We start from the raw sequence: 27,872 nt of genomic DNA, 5'->3' as shown, positions 1-27,872 counted from the left end.
TGACTTATTTCACTAAGCATAATACCCTCCAGGCCCATCCATGTTCTTACAGATGGCAAAATTTCATTCCTTTTTATAGCTAAGTAATATTCCATTGCATGTGTGTGTGTGTGTGTGTGTGTGTGTGTGTGTGTGTGTGTATCTTCCTTATCCATTCATCTGTTCCTGGACACTTAGGTTGCTTCCATGTCTTGGCTATTGTAAATAATGCTGCTATGAACATTGACATGCATGTATCTTTTCAAATTAGTGTTTTCGTTTTCTTCAGATGTATACCCAGGAGTGGAATTACTGGATCATATGGTAGTTTCTATTTTTGACTTTTTGAGGAACCTCCATAGTGTCTTCCATAGTGGCTGCACCAGTTTGCATTCCCGCCAACAGTGTACGAGGGTCCCCTTTTCTCCACATCCTCACCAACATTTGTTATTTGTGTTCTTTTTGATGGTAGCCATTCTGACAGGTGTGAGGTAATATCTCATTGTAATTTTGATTTGCATTTCCCTGATGATTAGTGATGTTGAATATCTTTTCACGTGCCTGTTGGCCAACTCTATGTCTTCTTTGGAACACAGAAACTTCTTGTTCTCCCATGTTCCCAATACGATTATACCATAAATTTGGTTTACATCAGTACTACTGTTTACAGTATAATGACTATGTAAACACTATAGACAGCTTAGCCATGTAGTCATCTATGATTAATTTACCTTTTCTGCATAACTTTTAGTTTCCTTTGGTTAATAATTGTCTTGTTTCTTTCATTTGCTTCTTTCGCTATGTACTTACCACCAGTTTAACTTAAACATGACCAGTTGTCTAGAGTGATTCTGAATGCTTCCAGAGCTTCAAGTGTCCCATCAATGTCATACCCCTGAGTTTCTCCGGAGGCCTCTGACCACTTCCTTCTGGGTGGATTATCCTCATTCCTGTTTGCTCAGCTACCATCCTGACATCTCTTCACCATCATTCTGGGAATTCCCTCCACTTTCTGCATTGTTGGATTCCTTCGTTTGCTTTATGCCATGCCTTTTTCCACATTTCACTGGAGCACATTCTTCCAGTACTTTCCTAAGAAAGAATGTAGGTCCATGGGAGGTAAATTTTTTGAGATTTTTGAATATCTGAAAGTGTTGAATCCTCATCCAAGATGGAGAGTTGAACTTGGGGTAGAGTTCTAGGATGGACATTTCTTTCCCTTAGACTTTTGAAGGCATTGTTCCATTGTCTTCTGATTGTAATTTTCCTTTTGAGAACTCTGAAGCCTATTCTGATTATTGATACTTGGTATAATTTTTTTTCTATCTGTAAGCTTGTAAGATTTTTTCCCATTTATTTCAATGCTTGCTGACATTCCTTCACATGTCCTAATAGGGGTTCATTTTCACCAGCATTGCTGGGCACTTGGTAGAGAAGACAAATCCGCGCAGGGATAGTTGCTCCTTTCTCGTGCAAAGCCAAGATGCTACAGGGCTAGACAGCTGCAATTCAAGTCCAAGCGGCAAGTAAGGCTTTTTAGAAAGCCCTTTTCACTTTGTCTGTGGGAGATACCAAATTGACCCACTAAAATTAGGCACCGCGAGGCATCTAGTCACCCAGAAGAAAATCAGGTGTTCAGTGCCCCAGGCAGGCAAAAATCATCTTATCAACATAGGGAACATTCCACAGTCTGCATTCCCAAACTTCAGCCAGGAGCCAGGCCTGACATGTTAACACTTTGCTGCACGTTACCTTTACTGGTGCTGTTTATTTCTTCATGGCGATTGGAGTTACCATATACTGTCCCTTCTTTCTTGGAGCTGAGCTCCAAGTTAGGTCAAGTAGTGACAGCACTCTGGAAATGAGGCTTTTGGTGGAACTCCCTTCAGTTGCTGTGACAATGCCAGTTTTCACTGCTTCCGGACCACAGAGCTGAGGAGCCAGGGGTTTGGGGTGGAGGTGGGGGTGGGGGGAAAGTAGCACCAAGTGGAAAACCACACACTTGGCTGCTCTTAGTGAGGTTCACTGGTTCTTCTTGAATAAATGCTTTTTAATCTGTTGTGTGCCTTTGGTTAATTTCCAAAGTCCTGAAATGACAGATTTTGATAATTTTGCCAGTATTTTCATTGCTTTTATGGGGAAGAGGATTTACTAAGGTCCTCACTCCACTGTTCCAGAAGCCCTGCCTTAAGGCATTTCTCTTAAAACTGCAGAAAAGTATAGAAAATCATAGTCATAACAAATACCCTTGTAGTTACCTCCCAGAATTAGCAAATGCTAAGATTTTTGTCATTTGGTGGCGGTGGTTTTTTGTTTATAAAAGAAATAGAGGTTTACAATTAAAGGTGAAGCCTCCCTTTTCCTCTCCTGAATCCTGCTCCCTTCATTCCCGCCCCAGGCAAACAATATCATGAATTTGGTGCGTTATCTTTCTAACCCATGTTTTTAAACTTTTACTACATAAATTTGCATCTGTAATCAATATAGCATTCTTTTTTGTAAATTTACCAGATTAGCGCTCTAGAACCATAGGGGTCTTTCTACAACTTTCTTTCAGTATTCAGTGTTACCCTTTGAGTTTAGCTATGCAGATATGTTCATTTATTTTTGATTTAGTTCATTCATTTTTCACTCCTGCATAGCATTCCAACATCTGAGTATCACAGTCCATCAATCCAAGCCTCTATTGCTGGGCATTTGGTTGTTTCTAATATCTTGTTGCCATTCTTGTACATGTACATATTTGCAGAATTTCTCTCTGGTATAACTATATGTGGAATACATAGTAGGGTATATACATTTTCAACATTACTAGATGTATAACCTTTTTTCTGTCATAAATAGAATCAGTTTGCCTTGTATATTTAAGAGTTTTGCATCTATGTAAGTGAAATTGCTTTATAATATTGTCATATTCTGTCCTTACTTGCTTTTGGCATACAGGTCATTCTGTTTTGTATAACATAAGCATTGTCTTACCAATTTTCCTTTGGTTATTAAGTACCAGGTATATTTCTATGATTTTATTTTCAACATTTCTCTCTTTTGGCTCTAATTGTCTTTTGAAAACATGTAGCTGATTTTTAAAAGTACAATTTAATATGGTGGGCCTATAATTAATGGGGTTAATACTTATTTATTGTGCTACTACTTTATGTGTATTTCTTATTTTATTGCATTTTCTAGATATCCTGCTTTTCCTTTACCTCTTTTTTCCTGCCTTTGCTGGATTTTCTTTACCCTCCCCCCTGCCTTTTTCCCCTTTGGTCATTTTCCTCCTGAATAATTCAATACTAAGCATTATTCTTAGCAGGCTTTGTGCGTGGCAAATTCTCTGTCTTTTCTTGTCCAAAAACATCTTTATTTTGTCATCTTTCATTGCAATAATTTATCTGGGGATAGAGTTCTAAGGTGACATCTTCTCTCAGGACTTTGAAAATATTTAATCTTTTGGCTTCTTTTTTAGCTGATGAAATCTATTGCTGACCTAATTGTTTCTTTATAGGTGATTTTTAAAATTTCTCCATGGTAGCTTTCAATACGTACTTTCTTAAAGTCTTACAGTTACACAGAACTGTGTCTAGGTGCAGATTTGCTTTTATTTACCACACTCAGGACTCTGGACATTTAAGGGTAGGATACATGCATTTCTTCCATACCAGAAAACTTCCAGTCATTGTTTCTTCAAATATTGCCTAGATTGGGGGTCCCCCAAGACCACTACCACATTCAGAGATTCTTGAGAGGGACTCCCAGGACTTGGCATCTAGTTGTATTTACAGCTAAAATTTATTACAGTGATATAGTAAGGATATACAACTAGAGCATAAGGGAAAAAGACATTAGCAGAATCTGGAGGACTCCATGTACAGGGGTCCTTATGCTCTCTCCCTCCCACCTAGGGTCACACAGGGCACACTTCTCCCAGCAGTGAAAGTGCAGCAACATGTGTGTGATGTGTATGCCCAGGGAAGCCCATTAGAGACTCAGTCAGCGTCCTCACATCACAGACTGCCTAGCACATACCAAAATTCCAGACCCCCAGAAGGAAAGGAAATGTTCTGCTTAAATCACATTGTTTGTACAAGCAGCCTTATCAGTTAGGCAGTGGTGGGGACATTCCTGAACTCCAGATTCCCAGATGGCAGCCAAGGGCCAACCTTGCAAGCTGCCCTTTCTAAGTATAGCAGTCTCAGAGTTGCTCTGTTAACCCGTTTCTTGGCATATTGCCCCCTCTCCGTTTTTCTCTAGTCTTCCATTTGGATTTGCTATTAAACCTATTTTGGAACTTATCATTTCTCTATTTCTCTTACCATATTTCCATTGTTAGCTCTTCATGCTACATTCTGGGTGATTTCTCAAGATCTGTCATCTAATTTGTTAAATCTGTCTTTATCTGTGACTAGATAGATAGAAGTAGTAGATAGAAGTTCAACTTCTATCTACTGTTCAACCTCTTTATTTAGAGTTTTAAAAATAATGCCTGTATATAATTTTCCTAGTTTTTCCCCCCATAGTCTAGTTCTTACCTTATTTCTTTGAATAGTTGAAATATATTTATTTTGAAGTTCACATGGTTCTACTAGCTACAGTTCTAGGAATGGGAGTATCTTTAAATGTATCTGCTGATTCTCTTTCATGATGGGTCATTTCCTTGTGAAGTTGTTAATTTTTTACTGTGAACTCTTCAGTGAAAATTGGTATTCCATAGATATCTTGTGATCCCTAAGCTATAAAAACATAAGAATATATTTTTTGGAAAGCTTGCCACTACTAGGAACCTACTAATACAGGACAAATTTTTAGTTTAATATTTCAGCTTATGGGCTCTGTACTACACTTATAATCATTTGGATTGAGTTACAGAACTAGGCTTTTGATTTTTTTTAATTTTATTAAAGTATAGGTGATTTACAATGTTGTGTTTAATTTCTGCTGTACAGCAGAGTAACTCAGTTATATATATATATTCTTTTCCATTATGGTTTATGACAGGATATTGAAAATAGTTCCCTGTGCTATACAGTAGGACCTTGTTGTTTATCCATTCTATACATAATAGTTTGCATCTGCTAGTCCCAAACTCCCAATCCATCCCTCCCCTGTGCCCCCTCCACCTTGGCACAGAGACCCTGGAACAGACCACAAGTCTGTTCTCTATGTCTGTGAGTCTGTTTCTGTTTCATAGATATGTTCATTTGTGTCATATTTTAGATTCCACATATAAGTGATATCATATGGTATTTGTCTTTCTCTTTCTGACTTCACTTAGTATGATAATCTCTAGGTCCATCCATGTTGCTTCAAATGGCATTATTTCATTCTTTTTATGGCTGAGTAATATTTCATTGTGTGTGTCTGTGTGTGTCTGTGTGTGTGTGTATGCCACATCTTCTTTATCCATTCATCTGTCAATGGACATTTAGGTTGCTTCCATATCTGGCTATTATTAATAGTGCTGCTATGAACATAGGGGTGCATGTATCTTTTCAAATTATAGTTTTGTCCAGATATATGCCCAGGAGTGGGATTGCTGGATCATATAGCAACTCTATTTTTAGTTTTTAGGGGACCCTCCATACTGTTCTCCATAGTGGCTGCACCAAGTTACATTCCCACCAACAGTATAGAAGGGTTCCCTTTTTTCCACATCCTCATGCAGCTTTTGTTATTTGTAGACTTTTAAATGATGGCCATTCTGACCGGTGCGAGGTGGTACCTCATTGTACTTTTGATTTGCATTTCTCTAATAATTAGCGATGTTGAGCATCTTTTCATGTGCCTATTGGCCATCTGCATGTCTTCTTTGGAGAAATGTCTATTTAGGTCTTCTGCCCATTTTTTTTATTAGGCTGTTTTTTTTTGTTATTGAGTTGTATGAGCTCTTTGTATATTTTGGAAATTAAGCCCTTGTCGGTCACATCATTTGCAAATATTTTCTCCCATTTTGTAGGTTGTTTTTTTCATTTTGTTTATGGTTTCCTTTGCTGTGCAAAAGCTTATAAGTTTGATTAGGTCCCATTTGTTTATTTCTGCTTTTATTTCTATTGCCTTGGTAGACTGACCTAAGAAAACATTGGTAGGATTTATGTCAGAGAATGTTCTCTTCTAGGAGTTTTATGGTGTCATGTCTTATATTTAAGTCTTTAAGCCATTTTGAGTTTATTTTTTTGTGTGGTGTGAGGGTGTGTTCTAACATCATTGATTTACATGCAGCTGTCCAACTTTCCCAAAACACCTTGCTGAAGAGACTGTCTTTTCTCCATTGTATATTCTTGCCTGCTTTGTCGAAAATTAATTGACTGTAGGTGTGTGGGTTTATTTCTGGGCTCTCTATTCTGTTCCATTGATTCATATGTCTGTTTGTGTGCCAGTATCATGCTGTTTTGATTACTGTGGCTTTGTAGTATTGTCTGAAGTCTGGGAGGGTTTTGCCTCCTGCTTTGTTCTTTTTCCTCAGGGTTGCTTTGGCAGTTCTGGGTCTTTTATGGTTCCATATAAATTTTAGGATTATTTGTTCTAGTTCTGTGAAAAATGTCATGGGTAATTTGATAGGGATCGCATTAAATCTATAGGTTGCTTTGGGTAGTATGGCCATTTTAACAATTCTTCCAATCCAAGACAATGGGATATTTTTTCTTCAAATCCTCTTTACTTTCCTTTATCAATGTTTTATAGTTCTCAGCATATAAGTCTTTCACCTCTTTGGTTAAGTTTATTCCTAAGTATTTCATTTTTTTGATGTGATTGTAAAAGGGGTTGTTTATTTACTTTCCCTTTCTGATATTTCACTGTTAGTGTAAAGAAATTTAACTGATTTCTGGATGTTAATCTTGTATCCTGCTACTGTGCTGAATTTATCAGTTCTAGTAGTTTTTGTGTGGAGTGTTTAGGGATTTCTATATATAGTATCATATCAGGCCTTTGATTTCTTATATATAATATCCTTCTTTCCAATTTCCTTGACCAGTGGGGAGTCTTTCTAGTTCCTGTTTAACACGCATGGATGCCCTTTGTGGCTCCTACTTTAAGTGCAAATTATATTCTAGTTTCCTGAACATTTGCGCCCTGTGGTCTGGATTCCCCTGCAAATCTTCAACCTTCAGTTTCTGTTCACCCCATCACTTTAAACTCTCACTTCAGTTTTGACACCTAAAAACTTTCTTTTCTTGGTTTTGAGCTTGACTGGGTATTAAATTATTTTCTGTTAAATATGGGCCAGCATTTCTTTGTATTTACAGTTGAGGGAGGTGGCGGTGGTGGAGCATAGGGAGGGTTCATCCACATCAGCTCAGGTCCATTAATAGGAGTTCACAGCAGGGCATTTATGAATTAATTTTATGCCATAACATTATAGTAGAAATATTTACAAGTTTGATGATTCACTGCATTTTTTCCCTAGAATTCTGGCAAGTTGGTAACCTGATAAATAATCACAAGGAAAGCCAAGACAAACCTCTCTGGCAAGCTGCATCCATTGATAAGGAAACACTGAAGGATGGAAGTGGCCAAGAATTCATAACATACAGAAAAATCATTTATCCAAGCACAAACTTTGTTTCTGTAAGACAAAGACTCCCTAAATATGATTCATGGGGAAAGTGTTCAAAACATAATTTAAATTTTCTTAGTCAAAGTAGAAGCTATGTAAGAAAGAAATATGATGAATGTAAGGCATATTGGAAATTATGCTTCCATTCTAATCTTGATGATAAAGCTCAACTTGGAGAGAAATTCTTTGAGCCTAATGAACACGGAAAAGCCCTCCACCATAAGCAAGCCCTTAATAAAAGTCCAAGAATTCAAACTGGGGAGAAATTCTATAAATGTTCTGAATGTGGAAAAGTGTTTATCCAGAAAGCAAACCTTGTTGTACATCAGAGAACTCACACTGGAGAGAAACCTTATGAATGCTGTGAATGTGCAAAAACCTTCAGCCAGAAGTCAACCCTCATTGCACACCAGAGGACTCATACAGGGGAGAAGCCATATGAATGCAGTGAATGTGAGAAAACATTTATCCAGAAGTCAACTCTGATTAAACATCAGCGAACTCATAAAGGAGAGAAACCATTTATCCAGAAGTCAACTCTGATTAAACATCAGCGAACTCATACAGGAGAGAAACCATTTGTATGTGGTGAATGTGCAAAAGTTTTTAAGAGTTCGTATCACCTAATTAGACATGAAAAAACACACATTAGACAAGCATTTTATGAAGCTATCAAATGTGGTAAATCCAGCCTTACACATCAAAGGACTCATACAGGTGAGAAACCTGAGTGCAATAAACATGGGAAAGCCTTTGATGAGACGCCCACCCCCATTAAACATCAGGGAACTCATACAAAAGAGAAACCTTATGAGTGCAGTAAATGCGGAAAAGGATTCAGGGGAAAGTCACACCTTTCTGTTCATCAGAGAGTTCATACAGGAGAGAAACCCTATGAATGCAGCATGTGTGGGAAGACTTTCAGTGGAAAATCACATCTCTCTGTCCATCATAGAACTCATACAGGAGAGAAACCTTATGAATGCAGAAGATGTGGGAAAGCATTTGGTGAGAAGTCAACCCTTATTGTACATCACAGAACTCATACAGGAGAAAAACCCTATAAATGCAATGAATGTGGGAAAGCCTTCAGTGAAAAGTCACCACTGACTAAACATCAGAGAATTCATACAGGAGAGAGACCCTATGAATGCAGTGACTGTAGGAAAGCATTCAGTAGGAAGTCAACTCTCATTAAACATCAGAGAATTCATACAGGAGAAAAACCCTATGAATGTAGTGAATGTGGCAAAGCCTTCAGTGTGAAATCAACTCTCATTGTACATCACAGAACTCATACAGGAGAGAAACCTTATGAATGCAGAGAATGTGGCAAAGCCTTCAGTGGGAAGTCAACTCTCATTAAACATCAGAAAAGTCATACAGGAGAGAAAACCTATTAATATACTTTAGTGTGAGATAATTTCACTAGTTACACCTCATTATATTATATATCAATTCATCCTGGGGAGTAACCTTATAAATATCAAAAAATGTCAAAAACTCTTCATATATTACTTAATGTTCATTTAACTTAATAAAAGGCACAAAAGTATAATTCCAGAAGCATATAATAAATGTGATCAATTTTTCACCCAGAATTCTTACACAAGTGGAGAACTGTATACCAGAGAATTCATAAGTGGCAAAACTGTGAATATACTGATGTGGAAAAGACTTTAGAAAGAATTTAAATGTCCTTGCCTATCAAGAGTATTTATGCTGAGGAAAAACAAAGAATTTAATGAGTTTAGAAAACTGTGTTAGAAATTATGAGAGAAATATGTTCCATAGTCTATACCACACATTTTGTGTGAAAGGTGCAGAGGTTGCAAACAAGCAATCATCAAGATATGTTCACTGTGGAGTAGTGGATGACATTTTTGAAAGAAAAATATAAAGCAAAAATTATTAATTCTAGCTAGGGCAAACTCCCAGTTTACTTCTTAAACAAAATAGAAAAATTGCTTCCTTAAGTGGTGTGACAGAGGATGAGTCATTATGATCCCTGAAACAAAGGAGCTCAAACAGGAGGTCTTTTACACATATTCATCAGCACTTTCAGTGCAGAAATGCAAACCCCTTACAGAAAAGGCATATATTAAGCTTTGGCACACCTCACTTAGGAACAGTGCTTACAACTTAATATTTAAGGGTAATCATTTTACGGTTACATTTATGCCTCATTTTATTAGTCAATAATGTTGAGCTTATCTCCCTGAACACAATATTATTTAAAATAGAAAAAAAATAAATTGAATATCCAATAGTCAATTGATTAAAAACTGACATATCAATAAGATAGAATAGGGGAAATGTTCATGGTAATTGGCTAAGTGAAAAAACATAATGTACCACATAATTTACATTATAAAAAAATACATCAAGGATGGATAATGCACCATTATATCAGTGATTCTGGATGGCAGAAAAATAGCAGTTTTATGCTGAGTAAAATTATTTGCACATATATATGTATACAAATATATTTGTTTTATATTTGTATCTGTTTTAGGTGTGTGTGTATAGGTAGACCCAGAACAAAAAGCTCGGAAGGAAATACACCAAATTATTAAGCAGATTATCCAGATTATCACTTGGGTGGTAGGATTATTGATTTTTTAATTTTTTAAATGTCGTCTGCAGAAACTACCAATAAAATGATCTTGTGCATACTTGATTCTGTCTTCCAATCCATTTTCCCATTCAGCTTTGTCTTTAATATATGACACCATTCTCTTCTTAAAATGACCCCATTTTCACATATGTCTAGGTATTCCCTATTCCTTTTCCATGTGGTTGTCTGAGTGTATGGTTTTGAGTATATGTTTTGCATCTTAAAAATGGGTATCCTGTGATTGTAATATCTGTATGTGATTTTTTTGGATAAAAATAAGTTATCTCCATAGTTCTTTACTCTGTAACCACTAAATACTGTTACATAAATTATCAGCTAACAAACTTTACAGGTGAGGAGAGAGGTAGTAAATGGTCCAACTTCTAAATATATGAATTCCAATTATACACTAGGAGACTGAGGAAATCACCACTGGGTGGGTCTGCATGTGCAGTGGGCCACTGTGAATCAGGTTTAAGCCCGGACTCAGTGTAACACCTGTACCCAGTAAGCCCCCACTCTTAACAGGAGGGCCATGGTTATGCTTTGCATGTCTGGGTATTAATGTCAACTCAGAAAGCTGTGTCCAATAGTCCTAAAAATATTCCCTTTTCCCCAGTGACTATAGTCACCCAGATAAATGGCCATAGGTTCCTTTGGGAAGGGACTAAGGTAAGTATTTTATGTTTGCTACAATGTTGTAGGGTTCTTCCTATGAGGGACATGGGCACCTCTCTAGACAATTGGTTCCAGATCTAAAATTTGGCTCAGGTCTGGGAACTCAGCAAGGGACCCTCACTTTTTAATGAAGCATTTGCCCTCAGACTCCTCTCTTTGAATCTTGCCTTCTTTTTTTTTTTCTTTTTTTTCGCCGTACCACCTGGCTTGCAGGATCTTAGTTCTCTGACCAGGGATCGAATTCGAGCCCTCTGCAATGGAAGTGCGGAGTCCAGTGGTTAGTCCCTGGTTAGGCCAGGGAATTCCCAAATCTTGCCTTTTTCTGATTGTAATATTAAACAGCAATTCTGTTGGCACCCATCAATCTTACTCCTAGGGATGCCAGGTTCATCATAGACTCATTACAGCCAAGGAAAGAATTAATGAGCTTGAGAGAAAGTGTTTAGGCTTGTACCATTCAATATGATATTGGCGTTTTGTAGATGCCCTTTAACAGATTGGGGAAGTTCCTTTCTATTCCTAGTTTATTAAGGGTTTTTTTTATCATGAACATATTAATTTTGCCACATTATTTTCCTGTAGCCATTGAGATGATCATATGTTTTTGCCTTTATTCTGTTAATATATTTAATTAAATTGAATTTGGAATGTTAACCTTGCATTCATTTTCAAATATTATTGGATTCCATGTGCTAAATATTTTGTTAAGGGTTTGTACATCAATATTCATGAAATTTATTGGTCTGTACTTTTCTTTCCCTTTAATTTCTTGGTCAGGTGTCAGGGTAATGCTGGTCTAAAAAACTTGCTGGGAATTTTTTCCTCCTTATTTTCCTAAAGGGTTTGTATAGTATTGATATTATATCATTATAAATATTGGAGGACAATCTCTATGAGACCATTCTCACTTGCCTGGTAGAGCTGAAGGTCACTAGCAAAGCTTTTTTGTCCATCCCAACTCCAGTAAACCAGGTAGGATAATTTCCCTGAGGTTAAAGACTCTGCGTTTCAGACTTCGAGGGCCCACAGTATGCCAAGGAAAGAGGAAACATCACCCCTCCATCTGCTTGTCTCTGATGAACACACAAATGCCCAAGAGAGGGGGAAAGTCCAAACAGCTTCCAGAAAGGAGAGGGAGGAGGAAGGAGACAAGGCTGGGCACGTCTCCCTAGCCACCCAGATGCTGGAAGGTGGAGACGGGATCTACAGAACAGCAGTGGCTGCCTCTGTCTGAACCCCAAGAACAAGGGGCTGCAGAGGGGCAGCAGGTGGGGCATTGTGTGGATATCACAGCAGCTCGTTCCATCAGACCCGAATTGTGCCCCCAAGTCTGGGGTTTCTGAGAACTCCTGGGCGCGCCCCCGAGGCCAAGCTCTCCCTGACCCACCAGGTCCCCTCGCTATGGCCCTACTGGCCCGGCGCAGGCTCACCTGGACACCTCTGTGTTGGGCTTTCTCCAGCTGCCATCCTGGCCTCCTCTTCTCCTTGTCCCAACCTGAAGATCCTACCTGGTTGGGCCATGAGGAATCCTGTTGAGGGGAAATGACAGAGGACTTTGTTATTGACACATGAGGCATTCCGGAACCGAGGCCCATCCTTGCAGGGCAGAGATGGTCTGGCCTCGGTGACTGCCCCGTGAGCCCAGCTAGCGGGCCCTCAGTGCAGACCATCCACAGAGAAGGTGAGAGCACGGACATCCTGTGCAGGGTGCAAACGCCATTATGAATTCTTGACCGTGAGCCTGAGGCCCGACTCATTCAGGGCCCAGACGCCCCTGAGCTGCAGCAGCCGAGAGAGAGGGAGACATGAGGGGGTGCGTTCCAGTCACCCTGTGGAGGGACCCTCACCCATGGAGACCAGGTGGCTGTAGTTCTCCAGCATGACATCCCTGCAGAGGTTCTTCTGAGTGGCGTCCAGCTGCTGCCACTCCTCCAGGGTGAAGTCCACAAACACATCCCTGAAGGTCAACATTTCCTGCAACAGCACATTCCTCTTTAGCCCAGTGATTGGCTTGTGGACGGAGACAGTATGTTACACCAAGTGCCCATTCTGTGCCCATCCTACGTCCTTCACACGTAGAAAGATTTCAGTCCTCCCCACCACCCAGGAGAACCCTGACAGATGAGGACAGGAAGGCTCACAGAGCGTGAGGTCACCTGCCCAGGGTCACACAGGCAGGAATTAAGGATTAAAGTCCATTCAGTCTGGTTTCTGCACGCACTTTTTAGACACTGCATTGCCTTTCTCTACGTAATTGTTCTTACGCTGTTCACCATCCACAATTTGACATAGTATAGTATATAGGGTGCTTATGTAACTAAAATTATTTTAAACTCTATGGGGAAAGAGATCGAGTGTTAGAAATATCTTACCCTGGAAATTCATTCTTCCAACACATATTTATTGACTGGAGACCAAGCTGATAAGTTCTAAGGATGTAAAGGTTAATAAAAACAAACACCTCCTGAATTGAAGGAGCTACATACAGTCTAGTCTAGTAGAGGGAGAAAAACAACACTTACAAACTCATACATGAAAGGGCGGGAGGAAAGGAAGGAGGCAATGGCAGAGGTAGGGCAGGGAACCCAGAAGAGAGAGAAGTCAGTTCTGCTTAGGGCTGACAGAGAAGGCTTTGAAGGGGATGTAGATCTAGAACAAACAGTTCGAAACACAGCTACTCAATCATGACCAGCAGTGCGGATTATCCAATCAATCATGAGTCAAAGAACAGGACTGTATCTGGCCTGGTCAGCAGATTGAGGTAAAAAAGGAAAGGTCTGTATTTGATCTTATCACCACCAAATAAGAATTTACTTCTCTAAGTGCCTGGATTCCTATCCGAGAGCAATAATCCACCTATTTACATTCTGGATCCCATCCTGTCCCACCCACCCTTGGTGGCCTTAAATTCAAGGAGACATTTTGCACCCACAAGGCCCCCATGGGCCATATGTGGCACCAGTTTACTCAGCTTTGCAGAGCGAGACAGGAAACAGTGGGCCAAAGGGCAGTGACGCCAGCAAGAGGAGTTCTCAGTACAGTCCAGTAGCTCAACCTGCCCCTGCCCGCCTGAGGTGCCTGGGAACAGGGCCACACTGGCGAGTGCAGGCAGTATCTGGCTTAGAAGCCGGAAGCTGCTCCATGTACCAGTATCTCTTGTAACAGGCCCCTGGGCACATCTTCCAAGGTCCTGGCAAAGGACATGCCCAGTTATGAGAGTTACACTGGACTCAGGAAAACCCAAATCGGTGGCTTCCTACCAGCTATTTTCAGTTATTCACTGTCCTCCCAGTCCAGGTGCAGTTTGTTTACCAATCAAGACTCATTTTGGCTTTTACATCCGGGAAGCTTCGAGTTTAGGTTGAGGAAGCTGAACTAATTGTTCCAGTGGATGATGGAAAACGTAACAAGATATCAAGAAATCCGAAGCGATATGAGTGAAGTCTTATTTAGCATCCTGCAGTACACTGCCAAACGTGATCTTAAATCTCAAGTCTGGTATTTAAATGGAGAATAAATGAGTGCTTCCTTGCTATATAAATAACATGCTTGATTTGTACAGATTAAAAAGAAAAGAGTCATTTTGATCCTAAGTAACAATGCCTGGTAATACAGCTGTCATTCCACCATTATTGGGTTTCCAGGGACACAAAGCTAAAACCAGGTTAACTCAAGGTCAGATTTCCCTAATGAGGAGGAAGAATTTTATTCATGCTATACTTAGTGTTATGCTTCAGTAATGACAATGAAGAAAGTTAAAAACCACTAACAGATCCTACACACACAGGGTCAGAATTTAGTTCAGAATGAAAGTATCTCAAATCGCTGTAGAAAAGAAGTCATTAGCAAAATCTGGCTAGGTATTTATGCAGGGAAAAAGCATACCATAAAGCTGCATTAGCTATCCCACTCCGAACTCCAAAATAAATTACAGATATGTCAGAGATTTAAATGTGTGCAGGATGACCATAAAATTACTAGTTGAAAGTTTTTATAATTCTAGAGTGGCAAAAGTCTTTCTAAGCCATCCCCAAATTCAGAAGACATATAGCTAAAGACTGGCAAACTTGATTACCTAGACATTAGAAATTTCTAAATAGCAGAAAGAAAATAATTTTTTACCTTAAACGTGAATGGATTAAATGCCCCAACCAAAAGACATAGACTGGCTGAATGGATACAAAAACAAGACCCATATATATGCTGTCTACAAGAGACACACTTTAGACCTAGGGACACATACAGACTGAAAGTGAGGTGATGGAAAAAGATATTCCATGCAAATGGAAATCAAAAGAAAGCTGGAGTAGCTATACTCATATCAGATAAAATAGACTTTAAAATAAAGAATGTTACAAGACACAAGGAAGGACACTACATAATGATCAAGGGATCAATCCAAGAAGATATAACAATTATAAATATATATGCACCCAACATAGGAGCACCTCAATACATAAGGCAACGGCTAACAGCTATAAAAGAGGAAATCGACAGTAACACAATAATAGTGGGGGACTTTAACACCTCACTTACACCAATGGACAGATCATCCAAAATGAAAATAAATAAGGAAACAGAAGCTTTAAATGACACAATAGACCAGATAGATTTAATTGATATATATAGGACATTCCATCCAAAAACAGCAGATTACACGTTCTTCTCAAGTGCGCACGGAACATTCTCCAGGATAGATCACATCTTGGGTCACAAATCAAGCCTCAGTAAATTTAAGAAAATTGAAATCATATCAAGCATCTTTTCTGACCACAACGCTATGAGATTAGAAATGAATTACAGGGAAAAAAACGTAAAAAAGACAAACACATGGAGGCTAAACAATACGTTACTAAATAACCAAGAGATCACTGAAGAAATCAAAGAGGAAATAAAAAAATACCTAGAGACAAATGACAATGAAAACACGACGACCCAAAACCTATGGGATGCAGCGAAAGCAGTTCTAAGAGGGAAGTTTATAGCTATACAAGCCTACCTCAAGAAACAAGAAAAATCTCAAGTAAACAATCTAACCTTACACCTAAAGAAACTAGAGAAAGAAGAACAAACAAAAACCAAAGTTAGCAGAAGGAAAGAAATCATAAAGATCAGAGCAGAAATAAATGAAATAGAAACAAAGAAAACAATAGTAAAGATCAATAAAACTAAAAGCTGGTTCTTTGAGAAGATAAACAAAATTGATAAGCCATTAGCCAGACTCATCAAGAAAAAGAGTGAGAGGACTCAAATCAATAAAATCAGAAATGAAAAAGGAGAAGTTACAACAGACACCGCAGAAATACAAAGCATCCTAAGAGACTACTACAAGCAACTTTATGCCAATAAAATGGACAACCTGGAAGAAATGGACAAATTTTTAGAAAGGTATAAACTTCCAAGACTGAACCAGGAAGAAACAGAAAATATGAACAGACCAATCACAAGTAATGAAATTGAAACTGTGATTAAAAATCTTCCAACAAACAAAAGTCCAGGACCAGATGGCTTCACAGGTGAATTCTATCAAACATTTAGAGAAGAGCTAACACCTATCCTTCTCAAACTCTTCCAAAAAATTGCAGAGGAAGGAACACTCCCAAACTCATTCTATGAGGCCACCATCACCCTGATACCAAAACCAGACAAAGACACTACAAAAAAAGAAAATTACAGACCAATATCACTGATGAATATAGATGCAAAAATCCTCAACAAAATACTAGCAAACAGAATCCAACAACACATTAAAAGGATCATACACCACGATCAAGTGGGATTTATCCCAGGGATGCAAGGATTCTTCAATATACGCAAATCAATCAATGTGATACACCATATTAACAAACTGAAGAATAAAAACCATATGATCATCTCAATAGATGCAGAAAAAGCTTTTGACAAAATTCAACACCCATTTCTGATAAAAACTCTCCAGAAAGTGGGCATAGAGGGAACCTACCTCAACATAATAAAGGCCATATATGACAAACCCACAGCAAACATCATTCTCAATGGTGAAAAACTGAAAGCATTTCCTCTAAGATCAGGAACGAGACAAGGATGTCCACTCTCACCACTATTATTCAACATAGTTCTGGAAGTCCTAGCCACGGCAATCAGAGAAGAAAAAGAAATAAAAGGAATACAAATTGGAAAAGAAGAAGTAAAACTGTCACTGTTTGCGGATGACATGATACTATACATGGAGAATCCTAAAACTGCCACCAGAAAACTGCTAGAGCTAATTAATGAATATGGTAAAGTTGCAGGATACAAAATTAATGCACAGAAATCTCTTGCATTCCTATACACTAATGATGAAAAATCTGAAAGAGAAATTATGGAAACACTCCCATTTACCACTGTAACAAAAAGAATAAAATACCTAGGAATAAACCTACCTAGGGAGACAAAAGACCTGTATGCAGAAAACTATAAGACACTGATGAAAGAAATTAAAGATGATACCAACAGATGGAGAGATATACCATGTTCTTGGATTGGAAGAATCAACATTGTGAAAATGAGTATACTACCCAAAGCAATCTACAGATTCAATGCAATCCCTATCAAATTACCAATGGCATTTTTTACGGAGCTAGAACAAATCATCTTAAAATTTGTATGGAGACACAAAAGACCCCGAATAGCCAAAGCAGTCTTGAGGCAAAAAAATGGAGCTGGAGGAATCAGACTCCCTGACTTCAGACTATACTACAAAGCTACAGTAATCAAGACAATATGGTACTGGCACAAAAACAGAAACATAGATCAATGGAACAAGATAGAAAGCCCAGAGATTAACGCACGCACCTATGGTCAACTAATCTATGACAAAGGAGGCAAAGATATACAATGGAGAAAAGACAGTCTCTTCAATAAGTGGTGCTGGGAAAACTGGACAGCTACATGTAAAAGAATGAAATTAGAATACTCCCTAACACCATACACAAAAATAAACTCAAAATGGATTAGGGACCTAAATATAAGACTGGACACTATAAAACTCTTAGAGGAAAACATAAGAAGAACACTCTTTGACATAAATCACAGCAAGATCTTTTTTGATCCACCTCCTAGAGTAATGGAAATAAAAACAAAAATAAACAAATGGGACCTAATGAAACTTCAAAGCTTTTGCACAGCAAAGGAAACCATAAACAAGACGAAAAGACAACCCTCAGAATGGGAGAAAATATTTGCAAACGAATCAACGGACAAAGGATTAATCTCCAAAATATATAAACAGCTCATTCAGCTCAATATTAAAGAAACAAACACCCCAATCGAAAAATGGGCAGAATACCTAAATAGACATTTCTCCAAAGAAGACATACAGACGGCCACGAAGCACATGAAAAGATGCTCAACATCACTAATTATTAGAGAAATGCAAATCAAAACTACAATGAGGTATCACCTCACTCCTGTTAGAATGGGCATCATCAGAAAATCTACAAACAACAAATGCTGGAGAGGGTGTGGAGAAAAGGGAACCCTCTTGCACTGTTGGTGGGAATGTAAATTGATACAGCCACTATGGAGAACAATATGGAGGTTCCTTAAAAAACTAAAAATAGAATTACCATATGACCCAGCAATCCCACTACTGGGCGTATACCCAGAGAAAACCGTAATTCAAAAAGACACATGCACCCGAATGTTCATTGCAGCACTATTTACAATAGCCAGGTCATGGAAGCAACCTAAATGCCCATCAACAGACGAATGGATAAAGAAGTTGTGGTACATATATACAATGGAATATTACTCAGCCATAAAAAGGAACAAAACTGAGTCATTTGGTGAGAAGTGGATGGATCTAGAGACTGTCATACAGAGTGAAGTAAGTCAGAAAGAGAAAAACAAATATCGTATATTAATGCATGTATGTGGAACCTAGAAAAATGGTACAGATGAGCCGGTTTGCAGGGCAGAAGTTGAGACACAGATGTAGAGAATGGACATATGGACACCAAAGGGGGAAAACTGCGGTGGGGTGGGGATGGTGGTGTGCTGAATTGGGCGATTGGGATTGACATGTATACACTGATGTGTATAAAATTGATGCCTAATAAGAACCTGCAGTATAAAAAAAAAAACAAACAAAACAACTAATACTAAACTTTCATTGGGTTATTTGCATGGAAATATGTTAATATAAATGTTTCAGACATTACATGAAATTTCTAAGAATCTTATATTTGTATTTGTATGGAAATATGTATGGAAATATGTTAATATAAATGTTTCAGACATTATATGAAATTTCTAAAAATCTTATATGTTCTGGTGTAATGTTATAAGTAATAATCCTAGTTATTACTTTAAAATGTATATCTCAGAAATAACTAATGTTCTTGTCAACTGCATTATTATGAACTTTCATCAAATCTTTAACAGTGGTCATTTTTAAGTCTTTTGTCATTTACAGACAGTTCTGGGTGTACTCTGATGCTTTTGCAAATATGTTCCTATGAAAGGGTTTCATCTTCAAGAAATTCATGGAAAAGACTCTGACAAGTACAGGTTTCTGGTAACTGACTGTACTGCTGAACTGAATGAATAAGCATTTTCAGAACTCTAATGAAAAACTGATGAACTGATAAAAGTGCTAACAAAAGATCAAGATAAAAAAAAAATTAATTACATGGGACTGAGTGAACTGATGAGGATGAGTATAATTTTTGTGACTTTCTGTCTGAATTAAAAAAAAAAATCCCACAAGGACTCAGAGGCAAAGAATATACAAATCAATTTTCACTGCAAAGTAAAGGAGTTGTTACAGTGGAGGATTACTGGACTGAATGTCAATATTATGACATAGTAGGAGTGTGTTTCATGTTTGGTAATTGCAATCATTGTTGCTTTTGTTGTGGTCATCCATGTACAATGCTTGGTGTCAGTCTATTTATCTCTTGTAAAAATAAAATACAGTGTGTGTGTGTGAAAAAAAAAATGCAGGGTACCACTAGGGAGATGTCTGAATGATTTCCAAGGAAGTTTGTCTGTGACTATGATCTTGTACATCTTAAATGCAACTATGCAGAGTTGCTTTTTTCTATCTTATACATGCCACTCCTTGTTTCCATGAATTAAAATCTTGCTTTTGCTGGCTTCCAAAAAAAAAAAAAAGACTTTATTAGCTAAAAATAAGGAAGGATCTGAATGGTGACAGATAATGGTGAGGAATAATGTGGCCATATACAGAAAGACTGTATTATTTTGGAAACGAGAATAAAACTGTACTGCATTGCTATGTGACAGAACAAGCACAGATCAGGCTAACATCAGTAACTAAACAGCCGAGGGTCACTCCTTCCTTGACCAAAGGTATAAATATATATTTTGTGCTTTGAATCAACTCACATAATTGAGTCTTACCAATTTCCTTGGAAATCTGTGACAAAAAGGAGCTGTTGCCCAGTTTTTGTAAGCAAACATTTTAGGAGAAAGAAATACATTAGCTTCCCCGCCCGCACCCCCCGCCCGGCCAAGAGATCAAAGAAAGCATTGTTCAAATACATACATACATACATACATACATACATACATGCTTGGCTTATTTATGACTGTTTAGTTCTCCCTGATATGCATTCCCTCCCAGCAGCCTCATAATCAGCTACAACTAAAATAATTTGAAATGGTAAAAAAAAAAAAAAAAAAAAAATTCTCAAACATCAGTATCAAAGTGGTAAAAATATTTGTAAGCTACATAACAATGATCTAATTTCCTTCATACACTAAAATTCTAACAAATCTTTAAGAAAGAGACCACAACCTAATACAGTATAACTGGAGGAATGTGAAATAAATTTATAATAGTATACCATTTATCACCCTTCAGATTCTTTTTCTTATTGAGAAATAATTAACGTATAACATTGTGTAAGTTTAAGATGTACAATGTGTTGATTTGATACATTTATAATTTGCAATATGATTACCACCAGTCCAGCAGCACTAGCTAACACCTCTATCACATCAAACAATTATCATTTCTTTTTTGTAGTGAGAACAATTAAGATCTAGTCTCTCGGCAGCTTTGAAGTTTATAATACAGTACTGCTGACTATAATCACTATGCTGGGCATTAGATCTCCAGGACTTATTTATACCCTTCAGCTTCTTAAACATTAAACAGGCTGATAATACCTACTGCAGTCAAGTGTGTAGAAAAACACCAAAGAAGTGATAAACTATTTATTGCCTTCGGGGGGGAGGGGGTGGAGCAACAGGTTAATATACATCAAAATGTATGTTGCAAATACTCTTTAATGCAGCAGTGCCCTTTCTAGGATTGTTACCCTAGACTTCTTGATGTCAGTTAAGAAAAGACAACTCAATAGAATGGACAAAAGATTCATAGCAACAAAAATATAAGCATAAACATACAAATAGATTATAAACCTCATTAAAGTTCAAATACATGCTAATTAAACAGTAAGATACTGTCTTTTACCTATAAGGTTGGTAAACATTCAAAAGATAGAGAAGAGCCACTGTTCACGAGTGGCTCACTGTTCATGAGCCACTGGTCGTCATATAGGAACATGAGGACTCTCACAGAAGGCTGGTTGACAGGTAGTTTGGCAGTACCTATTACATTTTTTTCCTCCTATTTTAACCAGGACTCTATCCTACTGAAATATTTATATGGCCATAAGGATGGTCAAGGCAGCATTATTTGTATTAGCAAAAAGTCAGGGGAGATGACCCTCAATGTCCTGTGTTCCTGGGAATCTAATAATGGTGGCATGACAGCTATATCACCAGGCAACATTGCTTCTGATAAGAATGAACCCTGACAGTCAACAAGCTGCATCTGGACTGGGTGGATGACAGAGTGGTTAAATAAATTGTTATGGCTATACTCTAAAACGGCCATTATAAAAACCGGCTGACATGAAAGGATGTCTGATATATTTTTGTTAAATGAAAAAAAGCAGAGTATGCATAGTAGGAGCATATTTTCATTAAAAACAACCCGTGCAAAAATTTTGGGTTTTTTTGTACACACACACACACACATACACACACACTTCCACCTGGAAGGCAAACAGTTAGTAGAAGGGACAAGACTGGTTTCATTTGCTGGAATGCAACAGAAAAGGAGGAGTAAAAATGAGCCATAAGGAAAAGGTAAACATCTTCCCTTATGGCATCACCCCTTTTTTTTTTGGATTGCCTGTACTATCTTTCTATTTTTCTATCACATTTTTGGTCTTTTTTGTATCATCAGTTTGCATTTTCTGTATATAAATCCTCTGTGTATCATATGCACTGCCTTTCAGCCTTAAATGTCTTTTGACTGTACAGATTTTAACATTTTAATGCAGTCTAATCTGACAGTCTTTCTCTGTATGGTTTCTGGGTTTTGTATTTCATTAAAAATATTTCTTGCATTCAGCAAGGTTACAGAAATATCCTCTTAAATTTTCATCTAATTTCTCAAATATATATGTAGTTCTTTAATCAATCTGGCATTTTACTTTCATATGATGTAGAAGAGTCTAGCTTTGTTTCCATCCAGATGGAAACTCAGTTGTGCCACCATTATTCATTAACCACTCCTTTCCCCATAACTGAAATGACATTTTTATAATCTTGACTCACAAAAGCCTTTTGAAGCAATACATGAAATCTAGAAGCCACTAAAGATTGTGAAATTAGACCACATTTTAAAAATTTAAGTGTCTACTCTCCAAGATACGTAAACCCAGTCAAATGAGAAACCATAAAAAAATATTTACAACATACATGATAGAGGTCTAATTTACTTATTAAGTTAACATAAAGAGCTAGCAATCAGCAATCAAAGTAATTCCACACCCAAGAGAAAAATGGGCAAACAACTTAGAATAATCATCTGAAAGGAAAAAGTGCAAATGGCATTTAAAAATATGAACAGACACTCAATTCAAGAAATGCAAATTAAAATGCACCACTCTTTTTTCCCCTCACAATGGCAAAAATCACTGTGATTGCCTGTTTATGGGAAAAGGCATCATACTGCTGCCAGGAGTACAAACTGCTACATGCTATTTGGAGGGCAATTTGACAATCTTAAATCAAAATTCAAAATGTGTGTAGCCACTGACCTAGAAATGTCACTTCTAGAAAGATATACTCACATGCATACAACTGGAATGTACATGGATATTCACTGCTATGTTGTTTATGGTAGCAAAAGCCTAGAAATATCCTAAATATACATCACTAAGAGAAAGGTAAATAATAAATGGCATTTCCATCCAGTAGAATATCAAGTGGTTATTTTTGTAAATAAGGTAGACCACTGGTTTGAAACCTTGTGTAATTTTGTCCCCCAGGAGACATTTGGCAATGTTGGGAGACATTCTGGTTGTCAAAACTGGGGGAGGGAGTGCTACTGGCATCTAGCAGATAGAGGCCGGGGATGCTGCTATACATCCTAAAATGCACAGGACCGTCCCAAACAACAAAGAATAATCTGGCCCCAAATGGCGATAGTTCCACAGTTCAGAATCCCTGGGATAAGCTATGTACAACAGCAATGGAATGATCATTAAGACAAGGACCAGAATGTGTTTTAATTTGTAAAAAAAAAATTTTTTAAGAGATTCATATATCTAGATAGAGATGCATACATTATCTCTGGAAGAATGTATGAAACACTGAAGAAGGAGACATGGGGACAGAGTGAGAGGGAGAATTATTTTTTACCTTTTCTTGAACAAAGCTTTTGCTTGAAATTTTTACCCTGTGCATGCATTACTTTAAAAAATGTGTAATTCAATTTATTACTGTTCTATGCAGAATATTTTAAAATTTTGGGCATTCATATTCTTAAGCGAAGCTGGTCTATAATTTTCTTTTTTGTAGTATCTTCATCAAATTTAAGTGGCTTCATAAAATGAATTGGGTGCCTTTTCATCTTACATTTAAAGTTGTACTCCCAAAGCCTTCATAATTACTACTTTCATTAATTTTCGAAGACCAGATAATTTCTGTGATCCAATTTTCCAGGCTTTTATTCAGCAATCTGATTTCCATGTGAACCCTCCACAACACTTATACTACTGAGCTTATAGATACATAGAAAGCTGTTCATGAGGCACTGTTTATAATAGTAAAAAAAAAAAAGAATAAAAACCCCAATATCTACGAATAGAGAAATAGTTAAATGATACATCCATACCACGAAATAGGAACTGAAATAATCTTTCTGTATTGATGAGAAACAACACCCAGGATATAATCATGTGGGGAAAGCAAGATGGGTATGGGAATGTGATGGCATTTGTGCAAAAACATGTTACACATACGTCTATTTTCACTTAATTACACTGATGTAAATGCATCTACAGTGCCTTATCATCAAAATGTTAAAAGTGGGCATCTCTGAGGAAGAATGAGGTACTGGCTGGAGAAGGAATACAGATGATTGGGCTACTATTTTTATATGCATTTTAAAACATTAAGCATCGATTTACTTTCCTTATTTTCCCTAATTAAAAAGAAAAAAGTGAACTGGAAGGAAGGTAAGTCTATGTATGTAAACAATCTTCTCTGAGAAGGAAAAGAGGAAGTGCAGTTCCCAAAGGGAAGTAGTTGAGAGGTGTCTTTCATTCTACCCCCACCTTTTTTTTTTTTTTTTTGTGGGGAGGGGAAGGATTGGAGAACCTGAGGTGGATGACAGGTTGAACAGAAAACAGCCAGAACCGAAGGGGACTGACAGATTTTTCAAGGCTGCAATATAATTTCCTAATTGCTGCCTCAAATTCACTGGAAACAAAGTAGGGGGTAAATTAGGAACTCACCTGGGACACGGCCATCTGGCGCTGCCCTGACAAAGGATGGAGATCTACGAAGGCAGAATTAGGAGGGTCGAGATCAGTGCCTACAGCCATGAGACCACCATCACCAGCTTCATAACAATCACTCTTGCCCCATAGCGGGGATGATCTGGACACGTGGCCTGGTAGCTCCAGCCTGTTCCCCTGGGACACGGCTAAGATCCTGTGGGTTTTCCACGTGAATTTATTTTCTCTTCCTGGACAGATTTATGACTTGTGTTTAAAGACATCTCCTCGGAAGCCATTAACAACCTGACATCTCCTTTCTCTCAGGAATTCTATGCCTGGAAATGTATCATAAAAAGGCAATCATAAATAAGCACAGGCTACAAGGATGTTAACTGTAGGTGTTTCCACCATTCAACAATTTGGAAGCAACTAAACCTCCAGCAAAGGGGACTCAGATCAAAAATTAGACACACAACGTGGGAAAGACCACATGGGCTTTAAAAATGCAATGCAATCCTGTTCTCATCTCTTAACATATTTAAAAGTAGGTTACCAGAAAGCAAGTGCAGCGCGATCTCCTTTGTTAAGCAATATGTATTTATTGAGGAAGAGCAGTCCAGAAGAGCATTTATGAAAATGTTGACACTGCTTACCTTCCAGTGGTGAGTCCACCTTCCCTCTTTTATGTACTTGCATTTGTTCATTTTTCACAATATCATTTACTAGTAAAATAAAAAGGAGAAATGATTGCAAATCACCTATTATCACACTGAGCCCTGGAGGTGATAGACCCTGAGCAAAGTCTGGAGGACAGGGACAGCTTGCTGTGGTCTGGAGGAAGGAGACAAACCAGAGCTGAGCGCAGGGCAGAAGGGAGGGGCGAGGAGGGAGGAATGGAGGTGTGTAGAGGGAGGTTAAGGGCCAGGTATTGGTCAGTTCCACATGGAGCTGGAAACCACTGACCTTGCGCCAGGCTCCTTCCGCCCTTCAGTGGGCCACCGCCACCCTGTTCCCGCCCCAATACTTCCTTATTTCCCATTATGTCCATTTGATCGCCATGCTCTTCCTTATTTGGCGGTGTTCAAAACACAGTTTCAGCAAGGAGCTTTTGTTAACCATTGCTACTGTAGCAATCCCTGCCTTAGGATCAGCACAACAGGGCTCAGCAAGATGGAGCTTGATGAGCCACTTCCCAGACCCAGTTACTAGCATCAAACTGAGAGGCAGCAGAGCTAGGTGATGGCCTACCTAGAGACCACGCTGAAATGTCACAGACACACAGAAACCAAAGACACCTCTTTGGTCATCCAGTCAGGGTAGAGGAGATTCAACATTTCCGCTACAGGTAAGTGGGTTGTTTATACTATGGGACTGACTCAAATCCAAAACTAGCCCAGGGGACTTCCCTGGCGGTCCAGTGGTTAAGTCTCTGTGCTTCCACCGCAGGGGGCGCGGGTTCAATCCCTGGTTGGGGAACTAAGATCCCGCATGCCGCGCGGGGCGGCCAAAAACAAAAAACAAACAAACGAACAAACAAAATAGCCCATGGCACAAGAGGGAACTATAATGATGTGTGCACAAATGTGTCACGAGTGGAGAAAGTCCCGTGAGGCAGGTAGTCAATCTTTCCAGCCTGATCCTGCCTTTGCAGGCACTACAGCAGGGCAGCGTCCCGCCATCCGTCTGTAACCTTCATCCCTCTCCTCCAATAGGGGTTCAACTGACCACCATCACACGGCTCTTGATGGTGGCTAGACGTTGAGTCACCGAGTCAGCCTTGCTCTCTCTCAGCTGAAGGAAGGCACAGAGGGCACTGCAGGTCCAGTTCTTCTAGGACCTGCTATCCTGTGAGCCCCTTCCCTCTAACCAGAGCACCTGGGTCTGTCCTGTGAGCCTTCCCCCTCTGCCCCTGGGGTCTGGGCTGGCGCTCCTCTTCCAACTCCCCTCAGAGGAGCTATTTTATTTCTAAGGAGGCAGGACCCAAGGATTCAAAGACAAAGGTACCTTTGCTGGGACCATCACTTCAGGACCATGTCTCTGCCTCTGACCCGGGGAGCGCACCTCCTTCTGAGGCCTCAGACTGGGTCTTCTGTAGTCTAACTAAGGAAGCCCATGGCAGATCAGCTGGTGTCTGAAGCTGCTGAGCCGTGGGCTCAGCTATGAACCCTGACCCTGGAAAGGCAATGACCACAACACAGGCGATGCAATTAGCAACCTCCATGATGGAGCCAAGTTGAGGAAAACCCCAAAGGTTTCCTTGCCACCAGAAGGCACAGTGCCTCACTCTAGTTTTAAGAATTGACATTCAGTAAGAGCTCAATTACCGCCCGATAAGGTCTGGGCTCTGGAACGAAACTGACCGCCTGCTCTGCCGCTTTTATTCGTGTAACAAGAGGTCAGGGCCTACTGTGTGCCTGTTCTACTGTTCTACGGGTTCTACTGTTCTACGGGTTCTACTGTTCTACGTGAACAAAACTTCAGAGCTCCCCCATCTTGCGGAGCCATACTCTTAGCAGGGGAGAGACAGTGAGCCAGCAAAGGGATAAATTTAGGGTGTGTTTGTTGGAAAGGCATAAGCGTCATGCCGAAAAAACGAAAACAGAAAAAGGATCCCTCCACTTTACTGTGTGACTTTGGTTAGGTTTCCCAGCCTTTCTGTTCTTGCTTTCTCTCTGTAAAACAAAGAGCATCGTAGTACCTACTCACAGGGCTATTCTGAACAGACTACTGTGAAACACAGGGGTGCCCCGCATTTACTAGGCACTGAGTAAACGGTCGCTGAATGACTCAAGCAATGGATCAATCACTCGCTGACCCCCGTAGCCCCGCCCCCTCCCCTCCCCACCACGGCCCTGTCACTCAACCCCCCAGGGGCGCGACCTCATTGCCCAAGGCCCCTCCGACCTCCCCATCCAGCCCATCCCCAGCTCCGCCTCCCCTTACTCCACCTCCTGGAACCCCAGGTCTCAGGGCAGATAACAACCGCAAGCGTCAACTCGCACCGCCCTCGGGGTCAGCAGAGCACTTCCGCTCGCCGTCGCCCCGGGAGCCCGAACGCTGTGCACGCGCAGGAGCGGGCTTTGGGGGCGGGGCGGGTAACACAGCCAATGGGCAACAACACGGCGCCTTTCGGGGACAAAGGATTCTGACGTGGCTCCCTGTGAGGTTAAATGGAGCGACGACAGCGTGCGAGCATTTTCCGCGACGAGTCGTACGAGAGGCTGGGGAGGCGTCTTGGGCGGCGGGAGGCGAGCGG

At 39.3% G+C, this 27,872-nt stretch overlaps 2 protein-coding genes and 1 long non-coding RNA gene across 35 annotated transcripts in view; 2 read left to right on the top strand and 1 right to left on the bottom strand.

Annotated features, from left to right (window-relative positions):
- The window catches only part of ZNF674 (zinc finger protein 674), a 28,106-nt gene extending 18,271 nt beyond the window's left edge, over positions 1-9,835 (top strand). For all 8 annotated transcript variants that reach the window (XM_082446506.1, XM_082446508.1, XM_082446505.1 and 5 more), the window contains one exon: positions 7,382-9,835. In XM_082446506.1, the coding sequence (XP_082302632.1) occupies positions 7,382-8,934 (1,553 nt within the window). In that variant the 3' untranslated portion in view covers positions 8,935-9,835. The remainder of the gene's footprint in view (positions 1-7,381) is intronic.
- On the bottom strand, positions 100-27,701 carry KRBOX4 (KRAB box domain containing 4). 6 transcript variants are annotated; one of them, XR_014258796.1, is made up of 5 exons: positions 27,565-27,701; positions 25,270-25,338; positions 24,632-24,951; positions 12,257-12,355; positions 100-2,066 (listed from the first exon to the last, which is right to left on the bottom strand). XR_014258796.1 is itself a non-coding variant. In XM_082446690.1 (5 exons), the coding sequence occupies exons 2-5, from the start codon at positions 24,719-24,721 to the stop codon at positions 2,002-2,004; spliced, it is 417 nt and encodes a 138-aa protein (XP_082302816.1). In that variant the 5' UTR covers positions 24,722-24,951; positions 25,270-27,537; the 3' UTR covers positions 100-2,001. The 6 variants fall into 6 exon arrangements, 2 of the variants coding, with proteins under 2 accessions (XP_082302816.1, XP_082302815.1); XR_014258797.1 differs by having other exon boundaries at positions 27,560-27,663; XR_014258798.1 differs by having other exon boundaries at positions 25,270-26,788; positions 27,565-27,657.
- Positions 27,589-27,872, top strand: part of LOC309652620 — a 137,720-nt gene continuing 137,436 nt past the window's right edge. For 18 of the 21 annotated variants that reach the window (XR_014258803.1, XR_014258804.1, XR_014258805.1 and 15 more), the window contains exon 1: positions 27,646-27,781. This is a non-coding gene — a long non-coding RNA (uncharacterized lncRNA). Of the gene's footprint in view, positions 27,782-27,872 lie in introns of all 21 variants that reach the window. The other 3 variants (XR_014258802.1, XR_014258822.1, XR_014258821.1) reach the window with 3 other exon arrangements.

This window comes from Balaenoptera physalus (assembly GCF_965194825.1).
Source record: "Balaenoptera physalus genome assembly, chromosome: X".
NCBI classification, from domain to species: Eukaryota; Metazoa; Chordata; class Mammalia; order Artiodactyla; family Balaenopteridae; genus Balaenoptera; species Balaenoptera physalus.
The sequence above is the reverse complement of the archived record's forward strand: the minus strand, read 5'-3'. Positions and strand labels throughout refer to the sequence as shown.